The 22051-nt window shown below is 40.4% G+C and overlaps 2 protein-coding genes across 3 annotated transcripts in view; one reads left to right on the top strand and one right to left on the bottom strand.

Moving 5' to 3' along the window:
* KCNMB4 (potassium calcium-activated channel subfamily M regulatory beta subunit 4) overlaps nucleotides 1-15604 on the top strand; it is a 109438-nt gene extending 93834 nt beyond the window's left edge. The window contains exon 3 of the mRNA XM_061416488.1: nucleotides 13663-15604. Coding sequence (XP_061272472.1) covers nucleotides 13663-13780 — 118 coding nt within the window. The 3' untranslated portion in view covers nucleotides 13781-15604. The remainder of the gene's footprint in view (nucleotides 1-13662) is intronic.
* Nucleotides 10514-22051, bottom strand: part of PTPRB (protein tyrosine phosphatase receptor type B) — a 130409-nt gene continuing 118871 nt past the window's right edge. For both annotated transcript variants that reach the window (XM_061416471.1, XM_061416473.1), the window contains 2 exons: nucleotides 18086-18206; nucleotides 10514-15884 (listed from right to left, as the gene is read on the bottom strand). In XM_061416471.1, coding sequence (XP_061272455.1) covers nucleotides 15862-15884; nucleotides 18086-18206 — 144 coding nt within the window. In that variant the 3' untranslated portion in view covers nucleotides 10514-15861. The remainder of the gene's footprint in view (nucleotides 15885-18085; nucleotides 18207-22051) is intronic.

Below are 22051 nucleotides of genomic sequence, written 5' to 3'. Positions count from 1 at the left end.
AGTTCTTATTGGCCCTGTTGGTTATTTCAGAGCTGAAGGCTCGATCTTTCTCCCACTTTTTCTTATAGGATGGATCTTACAGAGACAGGACAGACTTTGTCTCTAATACAAACATGCGGTACTATTGAATCTCAGTTGCAGGCAAAACTTAATGTCTCCAAGTGGGGCAAAGGTGGCAAGGTGGACTCTCAAATGCACTCTTCTAAAAAGGTGTTATTACCTCCAGCATCTGAGATTTCAGGTGGGAAGGCAAGAAGGAAGCCTCAACTATTACTACTATAGGCAGGTGCTGGGACCATTATGGGATGATCTGTGTAGGGACAGAGCAATGGCATTTTCTCAGAGTGATGTGGACCCAGCTGCTCAAATAAATTAATGTTCCAATTCAAATGACTCATTTTTTAGGAACATTAAGTTCACAGCCAATTTGTCAATAAAAGAAAACTACCACCTCATTTTTCTAACTCAAAGAGTAATGCTTAAATTTTATGAGTTATAAATGCCACTTTTCAAAGGATGAATTGAAACATACAAAGTTGGTGCTTCAGCCTCACTGGCACCCTGTTCAGCTTGGCCGCCATATTTTCCAGGAGGGTCAGGGTACCTCCAACGGTCATCTGAGGCTTACAGAAACTTTTGGTTTTCCTAGGGAAGACTAAGAGAAGACATGGTGTCTACTTCCAAATATTTGAAAAGCCATCATGTAAAAGAGATTAGAATTTGTTTTACAAATTATCATAGTAGTAGAAATAGGGGCTCTGAATATAGAGGCTTGAGCTTCAGTTTTAGTTTCTTCATTTACTGGTTGTATGACCTTGGACAAATTTTATAAACTCTCTAAATCTCAGATCCATTATCTGTAATATAGAGTACATTAGTTTCCCATCACTATTGTAACAAATTTTCATTTGTTACGTGGCTTTGTTGTTGTTCAGTTGCTCTGCTGCTGCTGCTGCTAAGTCGCTTCAGTCGTGTCCCACTCTGTGCGACCCCATGGACGGCAGCCCACCAGGCTCCCCTGTCCCTGGGATCCTCCAGGCAAGAACACCGGAGTGGGTTGCCATTTCCTTCTCCAATGCATGAAAGTGAAAGGTGAAAGTGAAGTCACTCAGCCATGTCCAACTCTTAGCGACCGCATGGACTGCAGCCTACCAGGCTCCTCTGCCCATGGGATTTTCCAGGCAACAGTACTGAAGTGGGGTGCCATTGCCTTCTCTCTCTCTGTTGCTCAGTCATGTCCAACTCTTTGCAACCCCATGGATGGCAGCATGCTAGGCTTCCCTATCCTTCACTCTCTCCCAGAATTTTCTCAAACTCATGCCCATTGAGTTGGTGATGCCAACCAACCATTTTATCCTCTATTGCTCCATTCTCCTGCTCTCAATTTTTCCCAACATTGGGGTCTTTTCCAATGAGTTGGCTCTTTGCATCAGGTGGCCAAAATACTGGAGCTTCAAATTCAGCGTCAATGCTTCCAATGAATATTTAGGGTTGATTTCCTTTAGGATTGACAGGTTTGATCTCCTTGCAGTCCAAGGGACTCTCAAGAGTCTCCTCCAACACCACAGTTTGAAAACATCAATTCTTTGGCACTCAGCCTTCATGGTCTATCTTTCACATCCATACATGACTACTGGAAAACTGACTTAAAACAACCTAAATTTATTATCTTACAGTTCTTGAGGTCAGACTCCACAGAATGGGCTTCATTGTGCTAAAACCAAAATGTCAGCATGGTTGCATTCTTTCTGGAAGCTCTAGGAAATAATCCATTTCTTTTCTCAGCTTCTGGAGCTCACCTGCATTCCTTGGCTCATGGCCCTTTTCTTTCATCTTCAAAATCAGAAATATTAGGCCAACTTCTCACACTGCTGTCTCTGGTTCTCTTTCTCTTGCCTCCGTCTTCAATTTATAAGAACTCTTGTAGTTGGGCCAACCCAAAGAATCCAAGACAGTCTCTCCATCTCAAGGTTAGCTGATTAACAGCTTAATTCCATTGGCAAATTTGATTCCCCTTTGCCATGAAAATTAAATTAAGATAATGTGCTCAGTCACATCTGACTCTTTGCAGCCTCAAGGATGGTAGCCCACCAGGCTTCTCTGTCCATGGAATTTTCCAGGCAAGAATACTGGAATGTATTGCCATTTCTTCCTCCCTGGATCTTCCCAACCCAGGGATTGAACTCCCGTCTCTTGCATCTCCTGCACTGCAGGCGGGTTCTTTACCACTAGTGCCACCTGGGAAGCCCCGCCTTTGCCATGTAACCTAACATACTCATATTCACAGGTTTCAGGGATTAGAAAGTGGATATTTCAGTATCCATTATTCTTTCTACTAAATGAGGATAAAAATATGACTGTGGATCTAAGATTGCATGCAGGTGAGAAATCATACACATTTTGAAGCAAATCCAGACTGGAATCAAGTTCAAAACAAATCCAGACTTAGGTGAGGAGGCACTCTATTTGAAAAAAAAAAAAAAAATATTGCCAATGGTGAGTGGGGTAGGGGAGAGATGGTTATAATGGGAGAAGTGGACCTTTGCAAGAGGAGTTCCATTCATCAGATTTGCAAGCATCACAAATGCCAGGCAGAAAAGGACTTTTATTTTTACAGAGGAATAAACCTGGCTAGAAAGAACTGGGTGTGGGGAAGTGGGCTGAGCTGGTGATGGTGTGACTAGACAGTTGATCTGGAGAAGGCAATGGCACCCCACTCCAGTACTCTTGCCTGGAAAATCCCATGGACGGAGGAGCCTGGTAGGCTGCAGTCCATGGGGTCGCTGGGAGTTGGACACTGAGCGACTTCACTTTCAATTTTTACTTTCATGCATTGGAGAAGGAAATGGCAACCCACTCCAGTGTTCTTGCCTGGAGAATCCCAGGGACAGGGGAGCCTGGTGGGCTGCCGTCTATGGGGTCACATAGAGTCAGACACGACTGAAGTGACTTAGCAGCGGCAGCAGCAGCAGCAGACAGTTGATCGGAGAATGTTCTGTCCTGAGCTCAGCCTGTTCTCAGGGCAGCCATTCTGGAGGGGTTGTTTGCTGGCTCAGCAACTTGAGTCAGTTATTTATTTCTCTAAACTCATTTCCTCATTGTGAAGTTGTGCAAATGCAGAGCTTGTCAGTAGGTGTTCTTGAACCCAATTGGTCTCAAAATTCTGTGCTCTTCCAGAGAAAAGACCAATTACTACAAATGAAAACTCAATCTTTGCAAAGTCCTTTTTAAAGTTGAATTCTGTTAAAAAGCTACAAACTTATTTCTGAAATATCATTATCTACTTAATGAGATGAAAGTACCCTCAGAGAATTATATGAAATAGCTTTCAAATTTTTGCTTCACTATTTTTCATAACACCAGAGCATAGTATGAATGCATAGATTTAGAATCTCTGTTAATAGGACCCAGTTAAACTGTGCTTTAGTAATATTTCTCCAGGTGATTCTGGTGGTGGTTTAGTTGCTAAATCATTTCCGATTCTTTTGCAATCCCATGAACTGTATCTCATCAGGTTCCAAGGTCCATGGGGTTTCCCAGGCAAGAATACTGGAGTAGGCTGCCATTTCCTTCTCCAGGGGATCTTCCTGACTCAGGGATAATACCCATGTCTCTTGCTTGACAGGTGGATTCTTTACCACTGAGCCACCACTCCAAAGTTTGAGAACTGCCAGTAGAGTGGTTGACACTAGCTTTGAAGCCAAATTGTCAGGGTTTGAATCCTGGTTCTGCTGTTAATTGGCTGTATTATTAAGGTTTGATTTCTCATCTCACAGGGTTTTTGGGGAGGACTGACTCAATTAAAATGTGTGAGAAAGCAATGTGATGCCCAGCACTTTGTTGAAATGCATCTCTTTCTATTATATAATTATTCCATGCTCATGCTCAGTCATGTTCAACTATTTGTGACACCACGTACTGTGGCTTGCCAGACTCTTCTGTCCATGGGATTTTCCAGGCAAGAATATTGGAGTGGGTTTCCATTTCCTCTTCAAGGGACCTTCCTGACCCAGGGAATGCAGTTGCATCTCCTGCATTGTAGGTAGATTCTTTACCTGTTGAGCCATATTGCATTATTATTATTACTATTATAATAACATCTGAAGTCAAACTCATATTCATCCACTTGGTGCCTTGGAGAACCTGTTCTGGAGACTATGAAGTCTCAGAGGGAAGACAGAACAAATTATTTTGACATAATATGCCATTGTGCATGAAAAATGGAAAATGTTTCTGTGGGTACAGAAGTAACCCTGAGTTGGAGCTGAGTTTCAGGAGACAAGTTTGGGAACTGGTCAACAGCCATCTCTGGGTCAAGAGAAGGTCACTGTCAGTTTTTGAGACTTCTGGTATAATAAAAAAAATTTTTTTAAGTTTAAAAAAAAATATCTAAAGAGAGTTATAGAAATTGTTTAAATCACAAAATAATGAAAGGATTTCTTTAAAAATATTTCTTTATAAAACACTCCAGGCAGATTGATCTAATAACAGGCCTGAGTTGAAAGTTATCTGAAGCCTGTTTTCATCTCTCATTCCTGTCTGCATCTCTGTGACTATATGTAACTTTATGTGTAGACAAGTCAGACTTCCCCAGTGGCTCAGAGATAAAGAATCCACCTGCAACACAGGAGACATAAGAGATGCAAGTTTGATCCCTGGGTTAGGAAGATTCTGTGGAGGAGGGCATGGCAACCCACTCTAGTATTCTTGCCTGGAGAATCCCATGGACAGAGGAGCTTGGTGAGCTACAGTCCATAGGGTAGCAAAGAGTCAGATATGACTGAAGCAACTTACACACACACATACACACACACAAATACAGGCACATAGATAAGTCAAAGGGCTATGTTTGCTACCCTTTGTGAGGGTGAAGCCTGAGCTAATGACCTTCTTGCCCCCTGTGCTGGGTCCTGGGTTTCAGAGAAGACGTAAGAACTACTTCAGGGAGGAGAAAAAGGAATATATCAGAGCAAAAATGTATAGAACAGCAGCATGCACCCTAGAAACCACAAGGGTTTGAATGGATGAAATGTAAATTGCAGGGAGAAGAGGGGCTACGGCTGCAGCTGGGGAAGAAGACATGGGCCAAGTCATCAAAGACTTTCTATGGCCACCAAGGAGTCTGGACTGCATCTTGTGGATAATTGAGAGTCACTGGTCAATTTCAGGAGGACCATGGTCAGTTTGGGGCTTCCCTGATGGCTCAGCTGGTAAAGAATCTGCCTGCAATATGGGATATCTGGGTTTGATCCCTGGGTTGGGAAGATCCCCTGGAGAAGGGAATGGCTACCTACTCCAGTATTCTGGTCTGGAGAATTCCATGGGGTCACAAAGAGTCGGACATGACTAAGCGACTTTCACATCACACCGCATGGTCACTTTCATATTTTAGATCAGTCACTCAGATGGCAGTGTAAAGGGGGACTGGGGTGCCAGACAGAGGCACAGGGACAACACAGAGGCCTTCTGCATTTGCTGGGGTGATGAGATATGAAGCCAGACAGACAGTGATCAAGAGAAGGGCTAGCTAGCTATCTTCTATCTAGAAGGTTAATAGAAACAGTAACACACAGAGAAACTGCTGATGACTTCCTGTTCTGGAGGTATGGATGGAGAAGACAAATGGTCCTTGAAGCTTAATAAAGTCACACAGCTTTTAAGTGGGTCTCAGTGTACTGCTCTACCCCCAAACCCTTGGCGTGTTGTCCCACCAAATGTGTGCACGGCCTTGAGTGCTGAGGCCCCGGGAAATTCCAGTGGAGCCAGGAACACTGTGCACTTCTTAGGCATCGGTTCCTTTGTTGAGCTCTGCTTTGTTGAGTATGCCTTCCATTTCCTGCCAGACCTCTGTCTGTTGGACTGATGCTATCTTTACCCAAGTGAAGGTGATGAGTGAGCATTCAGTCCCACCTTCCTTGCTCATGGCTAGGGCTTGGGGGACGGAGTAGAAGTGGCACCTTTGAGGTCTTCACTTCCCTTTCATTCCTTCTCACTCTTCACATGTTTGCTTTTTCAGTCTTGCTTATTCTAAATAGTATCATAGGTGGTTCAGTGGTTAAGAATCTGCCTTCCAATGCAGGGGATTTGGGTTCAGTCCTGTATTGGGGAAATAAGATCCTACATGCCGTGGGGGAACTAAGCCTCCATGAAGCAACTAGAGAAGCCCAGCACAGACAAAAACTAAATAAATAATAAAATAAATAAATAAACAGTGTCATAGAGGCCTGTTCCTGTTCTGCTTCTTCCTGTTCCTGTTCTTCACTGGTTCGGCAGTCATCTAGGGCTGAACTTTGTAGCCTCTGGTTGTTAGAATCTTTGAGAGTTTGCAGCTGCCTTTTAAGGCATCTTCCCATTTCTTCCACCTTGTTTGGGGATTCCTCCCTGTGGTGACTTCCTGTTCTTGGTGTCTCCCATTCTGTGTTGACCTGCCATTTCTACATGGGACAGCCAGTATCTCTTTGCCCTAAGAATTTACTGCCACCCTGAGAATTGTTTACTAGCTTTTCCTGGGCCCCAGAGGGAACAGATAGGGTGGCATTTAGAGTCCATGATGGTGTTATCACGTTCAGTCTACAAAGCTGGGAGGGGCATAAACGTCAAGGCTAATGGACTCATGATCCTTGGAGCAAGAGTCAGCAGGGTCAGGCTAGAGGAAAGTGACGTGCAGCACATAAATGAGTCTTTGAAGCTGAAGTGAGAGCTGGAGGCTCAACATTGAATTTGAGCTGTGGAGCTTAATCAGCGTTTTCTCCAACCTGTGGTGTAGGAGGAAGTGGTTATGAACACAGGCTTCAGAATTACTCTGTCCCTGCTCAGTGTCAGGCTCTGACATTCGCCAGCTCTGTGACCTAGGTCCAGATATTTACTCTGAGTCTCTCAGTCTCTGTGTGCCTCAGTTTCTATATCTGTAGAATGGGAATAATTGTAGTCCCTGCCTTATCTACTTTTTCAAGAATTAAATGAGATACCACAGGTAAGGCTGTATAGAGTGCTACCTGGGACACAATAGTTGCTAACATTTATTAAGTGCTTTTTATATGCTAGGGGTAAAAAACATTACACATTATTCTTCTTTGTCACACAGGGTTTGACAAAATTTCTTCTTAGAATTAGATTTGACTAATAAGAAGCTGCAAAGCAAAGAGACTCCACACAGAACAGCACGTGTCCAATCACCTGGGGGGCTTGTTATACACACATTGCTGGGCTTTACCCCCGGAGTTTCAGATTCAATAGGATTACAGGGTTTGAGTCTGAGAATTTGCATTTGTAACCAGCTGATATCAGTGCTGCTGGTCTGGGAACCAAACTTTGGAATACTCTGGTAGAGAGGTTTGTTGTTTAGTCACCAAGTCATGTCCTATTCTTTTTGACCCCATGGACTGTAGCCACCAGGCTCCTCTGTCCATGGGATTTCCCAGGCAAGAATATTGAAATGGTTTCCTTCTTCATGGGGTATTCCTGACCCAGGTATTGAACCCCAGCCTCCTGTTTGGCAGACAGATTTTTTACCACTGACCCATCAGGGCACAGAGGTTAAGTGGTCACATTTTGAAGTCAGAAGGATTCAGATTGTAAACTAAGTAGCTGGTAGTGTGAGGCCTTAGGCAAATTACTCTTTCTTTAAGCTTCAGTTTCCTTATCTCCAATGTAAGTCTGATAACTAGGCTGTGTGAAGAGTTAAATTAGATGATACTATAGTTAGTGCATCATACGCATTAGCTATTGTTCCTATTCTTCTGCTAAATTTTGAGCAATATCTTGGTCTTCTCTGTGCCTCTGCTTTCTAATCTATAAAGTGGAAACAATCATTGACTGATAGCATATGATGGGCGAAGGCACTCACTAAGATAATAGCCTGGAGTCAAACTTTAAGTAACACCCTAAAGATTAAACATGCAGTCTCTGGGATTTCCCTGATGGTCCAGTGATTAAGAATTCACCTTCTAACTCAGGGAATGTGGGTTTCATCCCTGGTCCGACTCATTAGAAAAGACCCTGATGCTAGAAAAGACTTAGGGCAGGAGGAGAAGGGGACGACAGAGGATGAGATGGTTGGATGGCATCACCGACTCAATGAACATGAGTTTGAGCAAACTCTGGGAGATGGTGAAGGATAGGGAAGCCTGGGGTGCTGCAGTCAATGGGACTGCAAGGAATCAGACACGACTGAGCCACTGAACAACAGGGAACTAAGATCCCCCATGCCCTGGAGCAACTAAGCCCAGCACACCACAACGAAGACCTAGCACAGCAAAGAAAAGAACAAAAACAAAAGCGAAAAAAATGAAGTCCCTGTCTATAGCACTTTAAACAGAACTTAGAATGTCTTCCTCTTAAATGAGAAAATCGTCTGTTACTGCACGGGGTCTAAGACTTCCAATGGCACCTTCATAGCTCTCACCTTTCACTTTACTTTTGCTGTCTTCCTCCCAGTTTTCCACCAGTGTGGGCTCATTCATGTTACTTCTCTTCTATCCTGGTTCATCTTTGTTTATTGCTGATGTAGTATTCTTCGCAGGTAGACAGTTGTTGACCCCACCCTTCTGCTCCCCCCTACCCCTCCCATTCCCTGACCTGTCATCTGTCATGAATGGGGAAGGAGTACCTACTTGGGTGAAGACTGGATCAGGGGTCATTGGAAAGTTCTTTAGGAATGAAATATGGCTTGAATCTTTAATTTCTGACTCCTACAAGTGGTATTTTCTGATGGGGGTTAGATTTAGGAATGCTCCCAAGCTTCTGAACTTCTCCTCTTTAAGCGCCCTTTGTTTCTATAGTTGTCTTGTCAGCTTTTTGTTTTTACTTTTTTTTTTTTTTTACCTTAGCTCCTTGGCAAACCCTAAGACACAGAAACTTCTTGGCCACCAACAGCTAGCAGCAGGGTCACAGAGACAGGAAACATATTTCATTGTTAGTTCTTTTTTAAAGACTGAAATAGATGCCAAGTTTCTTCCTGGGGTCAAGAGCTCCAAGAGCAAAATAACTTAATATTAAGATACTCTACACAAAGGTTCTTATATCATTACAATAAACCCCAGGATAAAAAGGGCAAGCCTTATTTAGATCAACAGTTCTCTAAAATAATGATACAATATTCTTTCAGAGATGTTGGGTTGGGGAGATATTTTAGTTAAGCCTGGCCTTTGGCAAGTGTTAACTCCTACACAGAACCATCCCTGCATGGTTTTCTTTATTACTCAAGCTTGAATTTTACCAGTTAATTTTTATCCTTGTATTATGAATGCTTCTTTTACTGGCAACATCAAAAGCTTTGCCAATTCTTTCCAAATCTAGTGGTAGAAATTTTTGGGGTTTTAGGTGGTTTGATTTAATCAGCTTTAATAAAAAATGTTTTATAATATTATTATGTTTTTTAAAAAGCATGTTTTTCTCCTTTTCTGTTCAATAGTACGTCAGCTTTAAGATGGTGATGACTTTTGCTAAGGTATGACTCTAAAACATAGTCTGAGATTTGTTTGGCAAATGAGTGTCTCCAAACACAAAATTAAAGGAATAATCACATAAAATGTTGAAAGTTCCACTGAGGGTTCTGTCTCAGTGTGCAAGATGGCAGTTACATGCCCCGGATCTGAGAGTCATTCTTCTTCATTTTTTTCTATGTTTACATTTAGGCAGGTCCACCCCCCACAAGTGATAGGAAGATAGGATTTGGTTCTAGCGTTGTCCTATTTTGCTCTATCATCTTAAACTTGGTCTTGGTTTCCATCATTGTCCATCCTAAAGTGGCCCTTTCAGTTCTAACACTTCATGATTGTGGAGGATACTCCAGCAGAATTAATAAGTGATAATTTCATATGGTCATATTCCCTTTTCCTTTAGGAGTAAATTCCATCAAACAAACAGCTACTTTGGGAAAAACAAGGTCAAGCCTCAGAGGTCCAGTTATTTTTGCTAACTCAATTTGAATCCAGAAATTGTTTCAAAACGAAGGATGGATTTGATTTAATGGTTTTACATGTAAATCTGTTATGGTACTTTTTTAAAAAAAAATGAAGATTTCTGTAAGTAAGTTGTAGAAAAATGAAACACTGGAGTTGTGAAGGACAGTGAGTTTTTTCAACTGAAATATGAAAAAGTAAAAAAAAAGGCAAAATAATGATTCTGGAAATAGACACAGCAGCTCTTAACCAAATGTCACACCACCCGCTTATGTGTGAAGTGCCTCTGAAGGGCTCAGGGGATCCAGCTGGGGCAGCGCCTCTGAGAATACACAGACACTGTTGGTGATAGATGACATTTTGGTTAGCAACGAATTAGAGAACTGAAACCAAGAATTTAGCTGGAGACAGTCAACCAACATGTTCGCGATCCCCTAGGTAACCAACCAGGCTTTCACAGGAGCAAAGGTTACAACAACCAAGTTCTTCATGATAACGGCTTGCAAGATTTTTCTCATTTAGAAGCAGTCACTTCTGACCTTTCTCCTGAGCAGTCAGATGATAGAAACTGATCAATGAGATACAGGCAAATAGAAGACAGAACACTTGCCTTCAACAAATAGCAGTTTTATTCACTAGTGGGAAGGTGTTTATGACACTATATAGATTGTTTTTGACCACAGTTACAGTATGAAAATATATTAAGCAAATACATAAATTAAATACAAGGACTATGGAAGTGCTTTCTTTAAACAGAGTTGGTTAGAAAACACAACAGTGTGGAGAGGTATTATCATAAGAAGAAACCAGAACCATCGACTGCCATTTTAAATGACTAGATTTGCAGAGAAAGAATACATAATATAAAAAACATAAAAAGTGCTCTATTAAAGAATATAACACATTCAGTTGCTAGATGTATTTGCCTTATTTATTTAAGCTTCACACAAATCAAGGAACACCCAGATGAGGCTCCATGAACACTAGCATTATTAGATACTGACTACCTAAATACCCAAAGTATTGGGCCAGGAGCAATTTCCACTCAAAAGGTATATGTTGAATGTCTATGAGTTGTGTACTAATTTCTATTAGGTGGGAGTATAAAAGAGATCAAAGACTTGGTTCTTATCCTTGCAGAATTGATAAGCCGGATGGGTCCTACCTGGGAAACTAGAGATTGAGGACCCTTCAGGCCAGAACTTTGGTGCACCTGGTTGTCAGGGTGTTTGAAATTGGGAGATTTCACGAAGGCCACTGGAGACTCTCACTTCAGCTTGCAGGGGAAAGCCACCCAACTCTATGACACTCCGAAAGCCACAGCTGTGTATTCTCCTTTCTGTGCTTACTTGCTCACTCACAAGCTGTTATGAAAACACAACATCTCCAACATAACAGAAAGCTTACTCTTAGGATGAAGATAGTTTTTCTTAAAAGAAATTACTTACTGCAGAAAACAGCCATAACTAACCTTTCTTGTGAATATTCTAGAAGAAACATACTACTTTTGTCTGACATTATTCACCATTTCAACAGCTTCTTTTGATATCTTACATAAGATCATGTACATTGGCATATAGGTTACAAAAATCATTTTTGGTAGGTCTGTTAATAGAGCTTTTATTTCCATTACATAAGCCTTTATTTTAGGAGCATTCACCAACCATTCTCTTATGTCATGAATGCATCTATATAGACAATCTTTAAACAAAAATAAAATGCCTTATTTTTGTGTCATATATTTATTCCTAGGGAGCCTCCCTACAAGTCAAGAGTAGTCTTTTAGTCAAAAACATTTCCATTGCTAGAAACATTTTTAGAACAGAACAGATTTTTGCTATTATCATGGCTGCATTAAATGTTACCCTGCATTTTAAGTAAAATGGCCAAACATTTCAAAGGTACCGTCCACTAAAAGAATCTAAGGTAGTGTGTTCAGAATTCCAAACTCAGTTTCGTCAAACACCTGGTAAATTCACAAAATGATGTAGCTTAATCAGCTACATCATCTGGCCAACATAGTCAAAGTGATATCCTTCAAAGGATAATGCATCTTAAGCATATGACATCCCCAAGAAACAGTCTGGACACAAAAGGAATGCTGTTTCTTCTTTCTAATGATGTCTACTTAGATACCCTCTTTTCAAATATTTTTCCTTCTTTGTATTATTTCACTCATTTTCTGCAGTCATGGTTTATAGATTTTCCCTTGAGTGAAATAATCTTTGAATACTTGATATGATTTGGAATCTCAAATTAAAAATACTCTGAACCTTAACAGAACATTTGGGCTGATAATAGCCTTTTCCACTCTGTCTCTTCTGGAATGAGGTACCTTTGAAGCCTTGTTCATAGCCACTTCCAGGAGGATCAGCCGTTCCTTTTTGCCACTCTGTTGTGAGTCATCAATTACTTCCATTTCCCCAATGAAATGGAACGTGGAAAGTCCTTGAACTGTTACATCAAACAAGCAGCTTATTACCTATTTTTTTCCCCATCAGGTCAGATTTTGTCTGGCTCATGTGTGTGAACTAATACTCTAGAGCACCCCAGAGTTGGTGCTTAGATTCTGCTACTTGCTGTTATTCAGATCTGGCAGATCTGACTTTAGGATTCCAACCATAGAGACCCAGAAGCCTAAGTGAATGAGAATTTACTGCATAGTCGACAATTTTCTTCCAAGAGAAAGGAGAGTGTTTAAATACAAGAACCTGGATCCTGAGACACTAGAAGAATCAGAGTGTGAAGTAAAAGATGTGAAGCCTATTTTTGTATTGCTGGGCATCTGCTTAGTGGTTTCATATTATTTTCAAATATCATTTTGGGCTTTCTTCCAAGAGATAATAAAATTAATTAAAGACCCTACCAAATAAAACTGTCCCCAATATATTGTGTGTTGTGGCCATTTTAGTGTTCAAAAGTGAAATCATTATCATCTCTTCTAAAATGTGGAGCCAGAAAAGACTATGACATACCAATGGGTATGAGGAGATAAGATGAACAGAAAATAAAATCACCTTCTACTGGGAAAGCAAACATATTCAAAAGGGAGAAGGGGAAGTGTAGTGAAAAAGAGGGGTTTGGGAGTGTTAAGTGCTGCTGAATTTCTTAGGACAAGTGCAGACCCAGACAGGGAGAGGAGCCTTAGAAAAATCTGACTCAAGAGCTGAAAAACTGGCTGCTATCCAGAAAAGACAGAATAGTACGAAATTGATTTAATGAGTAGAGATTAAAGGAGTTAATTATAAAGGACTTGGATAAATAATTATTAATATGCAAGACAGGAACCTTCCAAGATTTGATAGCTCAAAAGCACTTTGAAGGCTTGATGATTAAAGAGTACTGCACAGGTGCACAGCCAGGATGCCCAGCGCGACAGGAAGTGGAGGGTTTACCAAGTCATAACACATGACGGGATTAAATTAATTGAGCTGAATGTCAAGGAAACCTGTTTTTCCTCCTCCTAAATTTAATAAATAGATCAACTAGATTATGTATTTAGTCTTTGATGGTGGTGGGAGGGAAGACAGTGAAATATTTGTTGCTAAGGAGATTTAAAATTAGACAGGTGGAGGGTAGAAATAAATTTGTCCTGCATTAGACTAAAAGAACATACAGTTTTCCCTTGTCATGTCCATTTCCATAACTCTGATTCCACCCCAGATATGCCAGGGTATGTACTGTGACAGCCGTGTAGGTTTGTTATGGTTTTAATTCTTGATCTGTGCAATGAATTGCTTTCTTTCTCTTTTTGGTCCAGAGATTTGCTAGAGAAGCAGAATCAGCGCTTGCCAGTTTGTGGCCCAAGGAAGGCTGCCACTGCACTGCTTCTGGGTAATGTCACTGCCTTGCTGAGGCCCTCTTTCAGGTTTAATTGAAAATAGTAACAACAATCCCACCGTTATCACTGTGATGTATTCTCTTTATTGAATAGAAATGTGTAGTTTCTAGGACAGTGCCTAGCAAGTTGCAGGCACTTACACTTTTCTAAATGAGTGAGAAGCCAAAAATGAATTTCTTTCCATGTAGTTGAATGTGCTTCGTACCCAGTGACGTTGGCTTAAAATTCTGGTTTTTTAAAATTTATTGCTTTTTCTTATTAATACAGGGAAAGTTATGCCTAATAGACATATCGTCTCATATATCTCTGATCTTTATTTTCTCCCCAGTGGTACCTCTGCCACACTTACATGTATGTTGTTCCTTTTCATTTCTAGAAGAGCCATCTGGTTTCCTGAAACAGGATCAGACTCTAACACTGTCATTTCACAAGGCATTGAGTATGATAACACTTGTGAAGATTTGGAATCCTCTTCCCATTCATTCTTATAAAGGTTTTTCCTGTTTCCACAAACTTCAAGAAGCTCTGGAAATTTTTCCAGTTTGGGTGTAGCCTTAATTTACTACAACTATATTAGGTACATTTAATGCTTTTTCCACTTACTATGGCAATTATACCCATTATAGTACTTATGGGGCTCTACAGTTTGTAGCAAAAAATGTATATTTTGAAAAGATACATACTCTTTCTGCAAATGAAGCTATGAGACCAACAACCTGGATCTCTAAATCTTAAATTTATTACAGAGAAATTTGCAGTGAGAAAAAGGCAAACATTCCCGACTCATCTCTCAGGTAGCCATGATGATACCATACAGGTGTGTTTCAAATTTTCTCCAGGAAGACCCTTGGAACTGGACCTTGGAGAGAGCAATGCTCACTTTTTGACTCACTGCAATTTGTGATAGTCAAAATGGGTCAACTTGACAGAGCATGAGTGCCTTTTATATCAAATGCAACTGAAGGTGACTACTTGATATTTTGACCTCAATGATTTACTAAAAAAAAGTGTCTGAGAAATGTTATACTAGGCACCGCTGAATTTTTGTTTCAGTATTTTTTTAAATTAGTGATATATGATGTTTGTAGATATTTCTCTAGAGGTATTAACATTAGGCCCTTTGATCAGTAGCATAATACGTCACCACAATCTTCTTTTAATGGGAAATCCAAGTATGACCAGTGTGATTTTGACTTTTCCAGGAGTGCAGCCTCCTAGCAATGAGACAAAGATGAGTGTGTGTCCATTGGCCAAAACACACATCCCACTGTGGGATGCATGCTCACAGAGCACACTGTGGATGCAGTGGAACAGTCTCCCATGGCTGCAGATGGCGCTTTGCATGTTGACTGTGTTTCCAGTCAGGGGAGCAGGTGGCACACTTCTGGATAAGAGGAATTCATCACTTCTGTTCTGGTCGTTCTCTCTCAGAACCCTCAGCCCGGCAGCCTGGACTTGCCTTGCAAGTTACGTGGCCCCTAAGCTGACCATGCTGGCTTGGAGCTCTGGCAGGACAAAGGGGAGACACTAACCAGGAGGCACAAACACCTACTTCAGCTTTGGTGCTACTTAATCTCATCTCTTCAACCCTTTCTTTTGATTGTTATATTATTACATTGTTACACACATGAATTGCTTTTGGATCATCTTTGGGTCCCAGCAATGCCCTCAAACCAGCTGTACTCTCTGCTCTCTCCAGCCCTGCCCTGTATCCTGCCCAGTAGGTATCAAAACTGGTAAAAAACCATGGCCTAGGGGATCACCCCTGCAACCACCTCCATCCACTTTTTACCACTTGTCCTGTTATACAGGTTGAATTAGTTTAGGTAGAACAAGCCATGAACACTTTGGTGTGGAAAAATAGTATTATATAAAGCTTAATATTAAACATTATGAAAAATACATATTTACAGAAGAAACTACAAATTACAACTATGTACAATAATATCTGTTACCTTTAAATTACATAAAATCTTTAAAATTCTCCAGATTAATAAATTATACATAATATCAACAGAAATAGCTGGCACCTCCATAGGGCATGAAGCAAGTTTTGTTTTTTTTTAAATAAAATCACACAGTGAATAGTTTTGATCCAGGAGATCTTCGGGTGCATTCTCAATGCCTTGAATAGCCCGAATCTGAAAGGAAAGACACTGGAATTAGAGGCTGTAGCGGGGTATGTCATAGTTGTTTGTTCTATTTATGAAAATGACGAATGGCAAAGACTAGCAGAAATGACGGAAACTCAATATGGTTTACGATGAGACCATCCCTGTGGGGACCAGGTCACTGCATTCAGGATTGTAGATTACTAGAACTAGAAAAGACTAGTGATTCCAGTCAAACCCTCTGGTTTTCCAGATGAGCTCACAGGCCCAGAGTGGTTCAGAAATTCACTCAGGGTTACACGGCTTGTGAATGCTAGCTAGTTCCAGAGCTAGGACCTGAATCCTAACTTTCAGATGCCTGAAGCTAACCATACCATAATTAGCTTCCTTTAAGCGCACCCAAGATCACACTAAAAAAAGACCCTTAAACAAGCCAAAACAAGACAAGGAAACTCCAAGATCCCCCAGAGCTTCCTCCATCCTGGGCTTCTTAAAGAATCTCACATGCAAAACCTATTAATTTACTCTCCTGATAAATTAGGGGGTAATTATTTACAAAACAAAAGGATTATCTGATTTACAAAGAATTCCTTTAAATAGCAGCCCTCTGATGTATGTGTGTTTTACAGATTATTAACTATTTAATATATTTAAATAACTATTTAATATATATTTAATATATTGGCTAGGTGGGTGGGTACAGAGGGTACAGAGAACTAAATAAAACTGAAGAGCATTTTGAAATGGAGATAAAAGAGCTCTGAAATAATGTTTATCCAAAAGAAAAAAAAAGATCTATGGGTAGACATTGGTCCATGTGGCAAGAAATTGAAACTTACGCTAACAACCACATGAATGAACAAATCCAGCACCAGTCAAGCCTTCAGATGAGTATAGCCCTGGCCATTCAGATGAGTATAGCCCTGGCCAATGTCTTGACTAATGACAGACCCAGGACCAGACCACTCAGCTAAGCCCCTTCCAAATTCCTGATCTACAGAAACTATGACATAATAAATGTAGAGGTCAGCTGATAAGTTTTGAGGTAATTTGTTAGCTGGAAATAAATTACAATGTAACTTCAAATTTGCAATTAGCCAGTGTGATAAAATAGATTTTAATGATGGTCCTGAGTAGGAAAAAGCAGACCCTTCACATGTCAATTAATTATTGTCTGATCAAAGCAGTGCCTTACAAAGTTTATACATTTTCTTCTACTGAATTTTTCTTTTAAAAATTACATGTTACATGCTTGTTCTATAAAATTCAGAAATAGCATAAAATGGAAGAAAAATGATATGTTATTTTACTGCTCAGAGAAATTTTCTTTAATACTGTGATATATTTCTTTATTTTTCTCTGGCTTCCCGGGTGGCTCAGTGGTAAACAATCTGTCTACCAATGCAGGAGACATAGGAGACACGGGTTCGATCCCTGCATCGGGAAATCTCCTCAAGGAGAAAAGGGCAACTCACTCCAGTATTCCTGCCTGAAAAATCCCATGGACAGAGGAGCCTGGTGGGCTGCAGTCCACAAGGTCACAAAGAGTCGGACGCGACCAAGTGACTGAGCATGCATATTTCTCTCCAGTCTTTTTTTTTTCTCCTCTATGTGCTGTTTTTGTTTGTTTAACATTCTGCATTTCTTACTTATTTATGAGAAAATCTATACTATTATAATATCCTTAAAAATATTCTTAATGACTGCATTGTGTTCTACTCAGTGAATGCACCACGGTATGCTTAGTCCTCCACTGTTGAACATTTATGTTTTTTTCACTCAGACCTTTAACTATGAAAAGCTTCACACATAAAGCTTTTTCAGTACTTAGGGTGATAATAGAAATACTGGATGACAAGAACATAATAAGGACCTTCATACATATGGCCAAGTTCTTCTCCAATGGGATTTTACAATTTGAACTCCCAGTTGCTATTTCAAAGCATCCTCTTTAGTAGTAAGCCTTATTCCTTAGAAATATTAAGCCGAGTCCTGAACAGAGGGCACTCCAAGCCTAGGAGGAGAGACCACGTGAAACCTGTGCTCCACCAGGGGGGTTCCCTCCCCACTCAGCCTCTCTTCCTTGTTGCCACTTTTTGAGGGCATTTCCCTCAAACCTTTGGGGAGAAGAAATGATCAATGCGTGTTGGGAAAGCTTGAGGTTTTTAATGGCTTCCAGATAGACTGTATTTTGCTAAATAAACTTATAAAGTAGTGCAGTAAGCTCCTACCTCTGTGATACTCTGGATTCACATTTTCGTAGATTGGAAACAAAGGGTTTTCTTGTTCACTCCGTAACTTCCTTGCTCTGAGAACATCTCTTACACACTGATGTAGGTACACATACTGACACTACGAAAAAGCAGAAGACATGTCAGAGGAAGGCAAATTCTCAAGCATAAGAAAGTTAAGGAAAACTACTATATATAAAATAGATAACTAATAAGGACCTACTGTATTAAGCATAGGGAACTCTTGCCAATACTCTGTAATGTCCTATATGAGAAGAAATCTAAAAAACAGTGGATATGTCTATACGTATAATTGATTTGCTTTGCTATACACAAACAGTTGTAAATCAACTGTACTCCAATAAAATTGTTTTTAAAAAAAATTTTCAAAAGACAAGATACTTATAAAAAAGAAAGAAAGACAAGGGACTCTCTCCAAACCTCAACAGTAATGGGATTCTATAATGGTTAGCAAATTTCATGATAACCCTTCACTAACCTCAGATATGCAGATGACACCACCCTTATGGCAGAAAGTGAAGAGGAACTAAAAAGCCTCTTGAAAGAGGAGAGTGAAAAAGTTGGCTTAAAGCTCAACATTCAGAAAATGAAGATCATGGCATCTGGTCCCATCACTTCATGGCAAATAGACGGGGAAAAAGTAGAAACATTGTCAGACTTTATTTTTTTGGGCTCCAAAATCACTTCAGATGGTGACTGCAGCCATGAAATTAAAAGACGCTTACTCCTTGGAAGGAAAGTTATGACCAACCTAGATAGCATATTCAAAAGCAGAGACATTACTTTGCCAACAAAGGTCCGTCTAGTCAAGGCTATGGTTTTTCCAGTGGTCATATATGGATGTGAGAGTTGGACTGTGAAGAAAGCTGAGTGCCGAAGAATTGATGCTGTTGAACTGTGGTGTTGGAGAAGACTCTTGAGAGTCCCTTGGACTGCAAGGAGATCCAACCGGTCCATTCTGAAGGAGATCAGCCCTGGTCGTTCATTGGAAAGACTGATGCTAAAGCTGAAACTCCAATACTTTGGCCACCTGATGCAAAGAGTTGACTCATTGGAAAAGACTGATGCTGGGATGGATTGGGGGCAGGAGGAGAAGGGGACGACGGAGGATGAGATGGCTGGATGGCATCACCGACTTGATGGACATGAGTTTGGGTGAACTCTGGGAGTTCGTGATGGACAGGGAGGCCTGGCGTGCTGCAATTCATGGGGTTGCAAAGAGTTGGACACAACTGAGTGACTGAACTGAACTGAATGGCTTCTAGTATGTAGAAGAGTGACTACTTTCCCTTACCACAGAGAAGAGGATGAAAAAGGGCAGAAAGGCAGTGTTTATTCATCTTTTTTAGGTACATGCATATTTAGAATATGTCCTATGAGGGCCAACAACTATGTCTGACCATAGTAGGTCCTCCACAAATAGTTATTGAATATACAAAATTAATGCCAAACACTGTGCTATGCATTTTATATGAATTATCTCATTTAATTACTTTGACAACCTCATATAGTAGATATAATGATCCATATGAGTAGAAACTAAGAGAAGATAAGTAACTTCTCCAAGGTCACACAGCTAAGAAATGAGATCCTAGGATTTAACCCAGGTATGTGAGCCCAAACTTCGTACTTTTTTCATTACATCAATTTTCTTAGATGAAACCTAAAATCATTGCATTATTGAATGTGAAAATAATGTCACTGCATACCGTGTTGTTTCATTCTTTGTGGTGGGGGTGGTGTGGTGAGAAAAAAGAGGTTGTACAATAGATGTGCATATCTTGGTTCTCAGTATCTGAGTCTGAGTCATTAAAGAATCTCAAAGATGTTGGCTTACTGCAGAAAACCATAGAGGCTTTGTGGTTGTTCAGTCACTAAGTCATGTCCAACTCTTTGTGACCTTCTGAATTGTAGCATGCCATGCTTCCCTGTCCTTCACCATCTCCTGGAGTTTGCTCAAACTCATGTCCATTGAGTCAGTGATGCTATCCAACCATCTCATCTTCTGCTGCCCACTTCTCTTCCTGCCCTAAGTCTTTCCCAGCTTCAGGATCTTTTCTAGTGAGTCAGGTCTTAGCATCAGGTGACCAAAGTTTTGGAGCTTCAGGTTCAGCACAAGTTATTCCAATGAATATTCAGGGTTGATTTCCTTTAGGATTGACTGGTTTGATCTCCTTGCTGTGGGACTCCCAAAAGTCTTCTCCAGCACCACAATTTGAAAACATCATTTCTTCAGTGCTCAGCCTTCTTTATGGTCCAACTCTCACATCCATACATGACTACTGGAAAAACCATAGCTTTGACTATATGGACTTTTGTCAGCAAAGTAATGTCTCTGTTTCTTAATACACTGTCTAGGTTTGTCATAGCTTTTCTTTCAAGGAGCAAGTGTCTTAATTTTGTGGTTGCAGTACCATTCACAGTGATTTTGGAGCCCAAGAAAATGAAATCTGTCACTGCTTCCACTGTTTCCCTATCTATTTGCCATGAAGTGAGGGGACCGGATGCCATGATCTTTTGTTTTTTGAATGTTGAATTTTAAGCCAGCTTTTCACTTCCCTCTTTCAACTTCATTAAGAAGGCTTACACAGTGAGAGTAGCCCCACCTGTTACCTATCTGGGAACTACTTTTTTTTTTTTTTTTGCTGTCTCTTTGGAGAAGTTGTGTTCTCCTTTGTGCAGTTTTTAAAAAAAAATTTTAGATGTTGGAAATGCTTAAATTCTTTACAAATACAGTGACATTTTGAAATATTTTTATTCACAGTCTGCTGATAATGGTTCTGTTTAAAGAGATAAGAATTCTTATAGTTCAAATTTCTAATCTGCTTTGACATGTTTCCTTGGGTCAGAATTTGAGCAAGAAGTTAGCCAAATGTAATGCTTAAAGTGAGTTATAAAGAACAAGACAAAATTAGATTTCAGCCAAATTTTAAGCCAGGAAATTTGGTCATATATCAGATTATTTTCATAAAAAGAGTCATGGAGCAATTCAGCACATTGTCATTTCAACCTGTATGAAAGCAAGTAAAACGTATTGGGTTGGCCTAAATGTTTGTTTGGGTTTTCCATTAAATGTTATGAAAAAACCCAAACAAACTTTTTTGCCAACCCAATGATTATGTTTGTGTGAGAAAGTGACAGACTTTGTGTTGCTCTGAAGCCTAATCAGACTCTTCTAGGTTGGAAAAGCAAATGGTCTCCTCTGGATGTCTGTCTGTGCCATTTACCAGGGCACAATGATATGGGTTGGTTGTTAGTGCCCTGGATCACCATTTGGGTACAGGAGCATGGTGCAGCTTGTCTGCGGTTTAGAAACTACCTTTGAAACAGAAACAAATATGGAAGAGTCAGTGTTTCGGTGACCAAAAGGACACCATAGAGACCTTCACTGACCATAGAAGCTCAGCCATAAGCAGCTAAACACGTGCACTGGCTCCTTTCCTTACTACCAACCAAGCTGTGTGATCAGGGAATGAATGTGCAATGTTGGCGCTCGGCCTTGGGCTCTCCTCCTGACACAGTACTCCTCAGACGAGGACTCTGGGCTTTCGGTCTGCCACCAGTTGGGATAGGGATCTATCACCACCACTAGACAGGGATCTCAGTTTCTGCATCTGTAAAATAAGGAGGCAAGGGTCTCTTCTACAGCTAACTTCTTTTGACCATTAAAGATTTGTATTAGATTTTGTATTGCTGTCAATTAGATGGATATCGAAAAACATTCCTGGATTCTATGTTTAAGGTGATCCATGTGGTCAGTTTTAGAGTATTTTCAAGGTTTGAGACACAAAGGGAGACTATAAATCTGTCTTCATCAATGATCTTTAAAAGTGGACAGGTATTTATTTTTATGTGTTGGCACTAGGCATTATCCCTGGGTGCATGGTCATCTACTCAAGGGAACTCATCATGTAGGTCTGGTATAATCATTAGATTAGAACGTTT

Source organism: Bos javanicus, chromosome 5, assembly GCF_032452875.1.
Source record: "Bos javanicus breed banteng chromosome 5, ARS-OSU_banteng_1.0, whole genome shotgun sequence".
NCBI lineage: Eukaryota > Metazoa > Chordata > Mammalia > Artiodactyla > Bovidae > Bos > Bos javanicus.
Note: the sequence above shows the minus strand (reverse complement) of the source record. Positions and strands in the feature narration are given on the sequence as shown.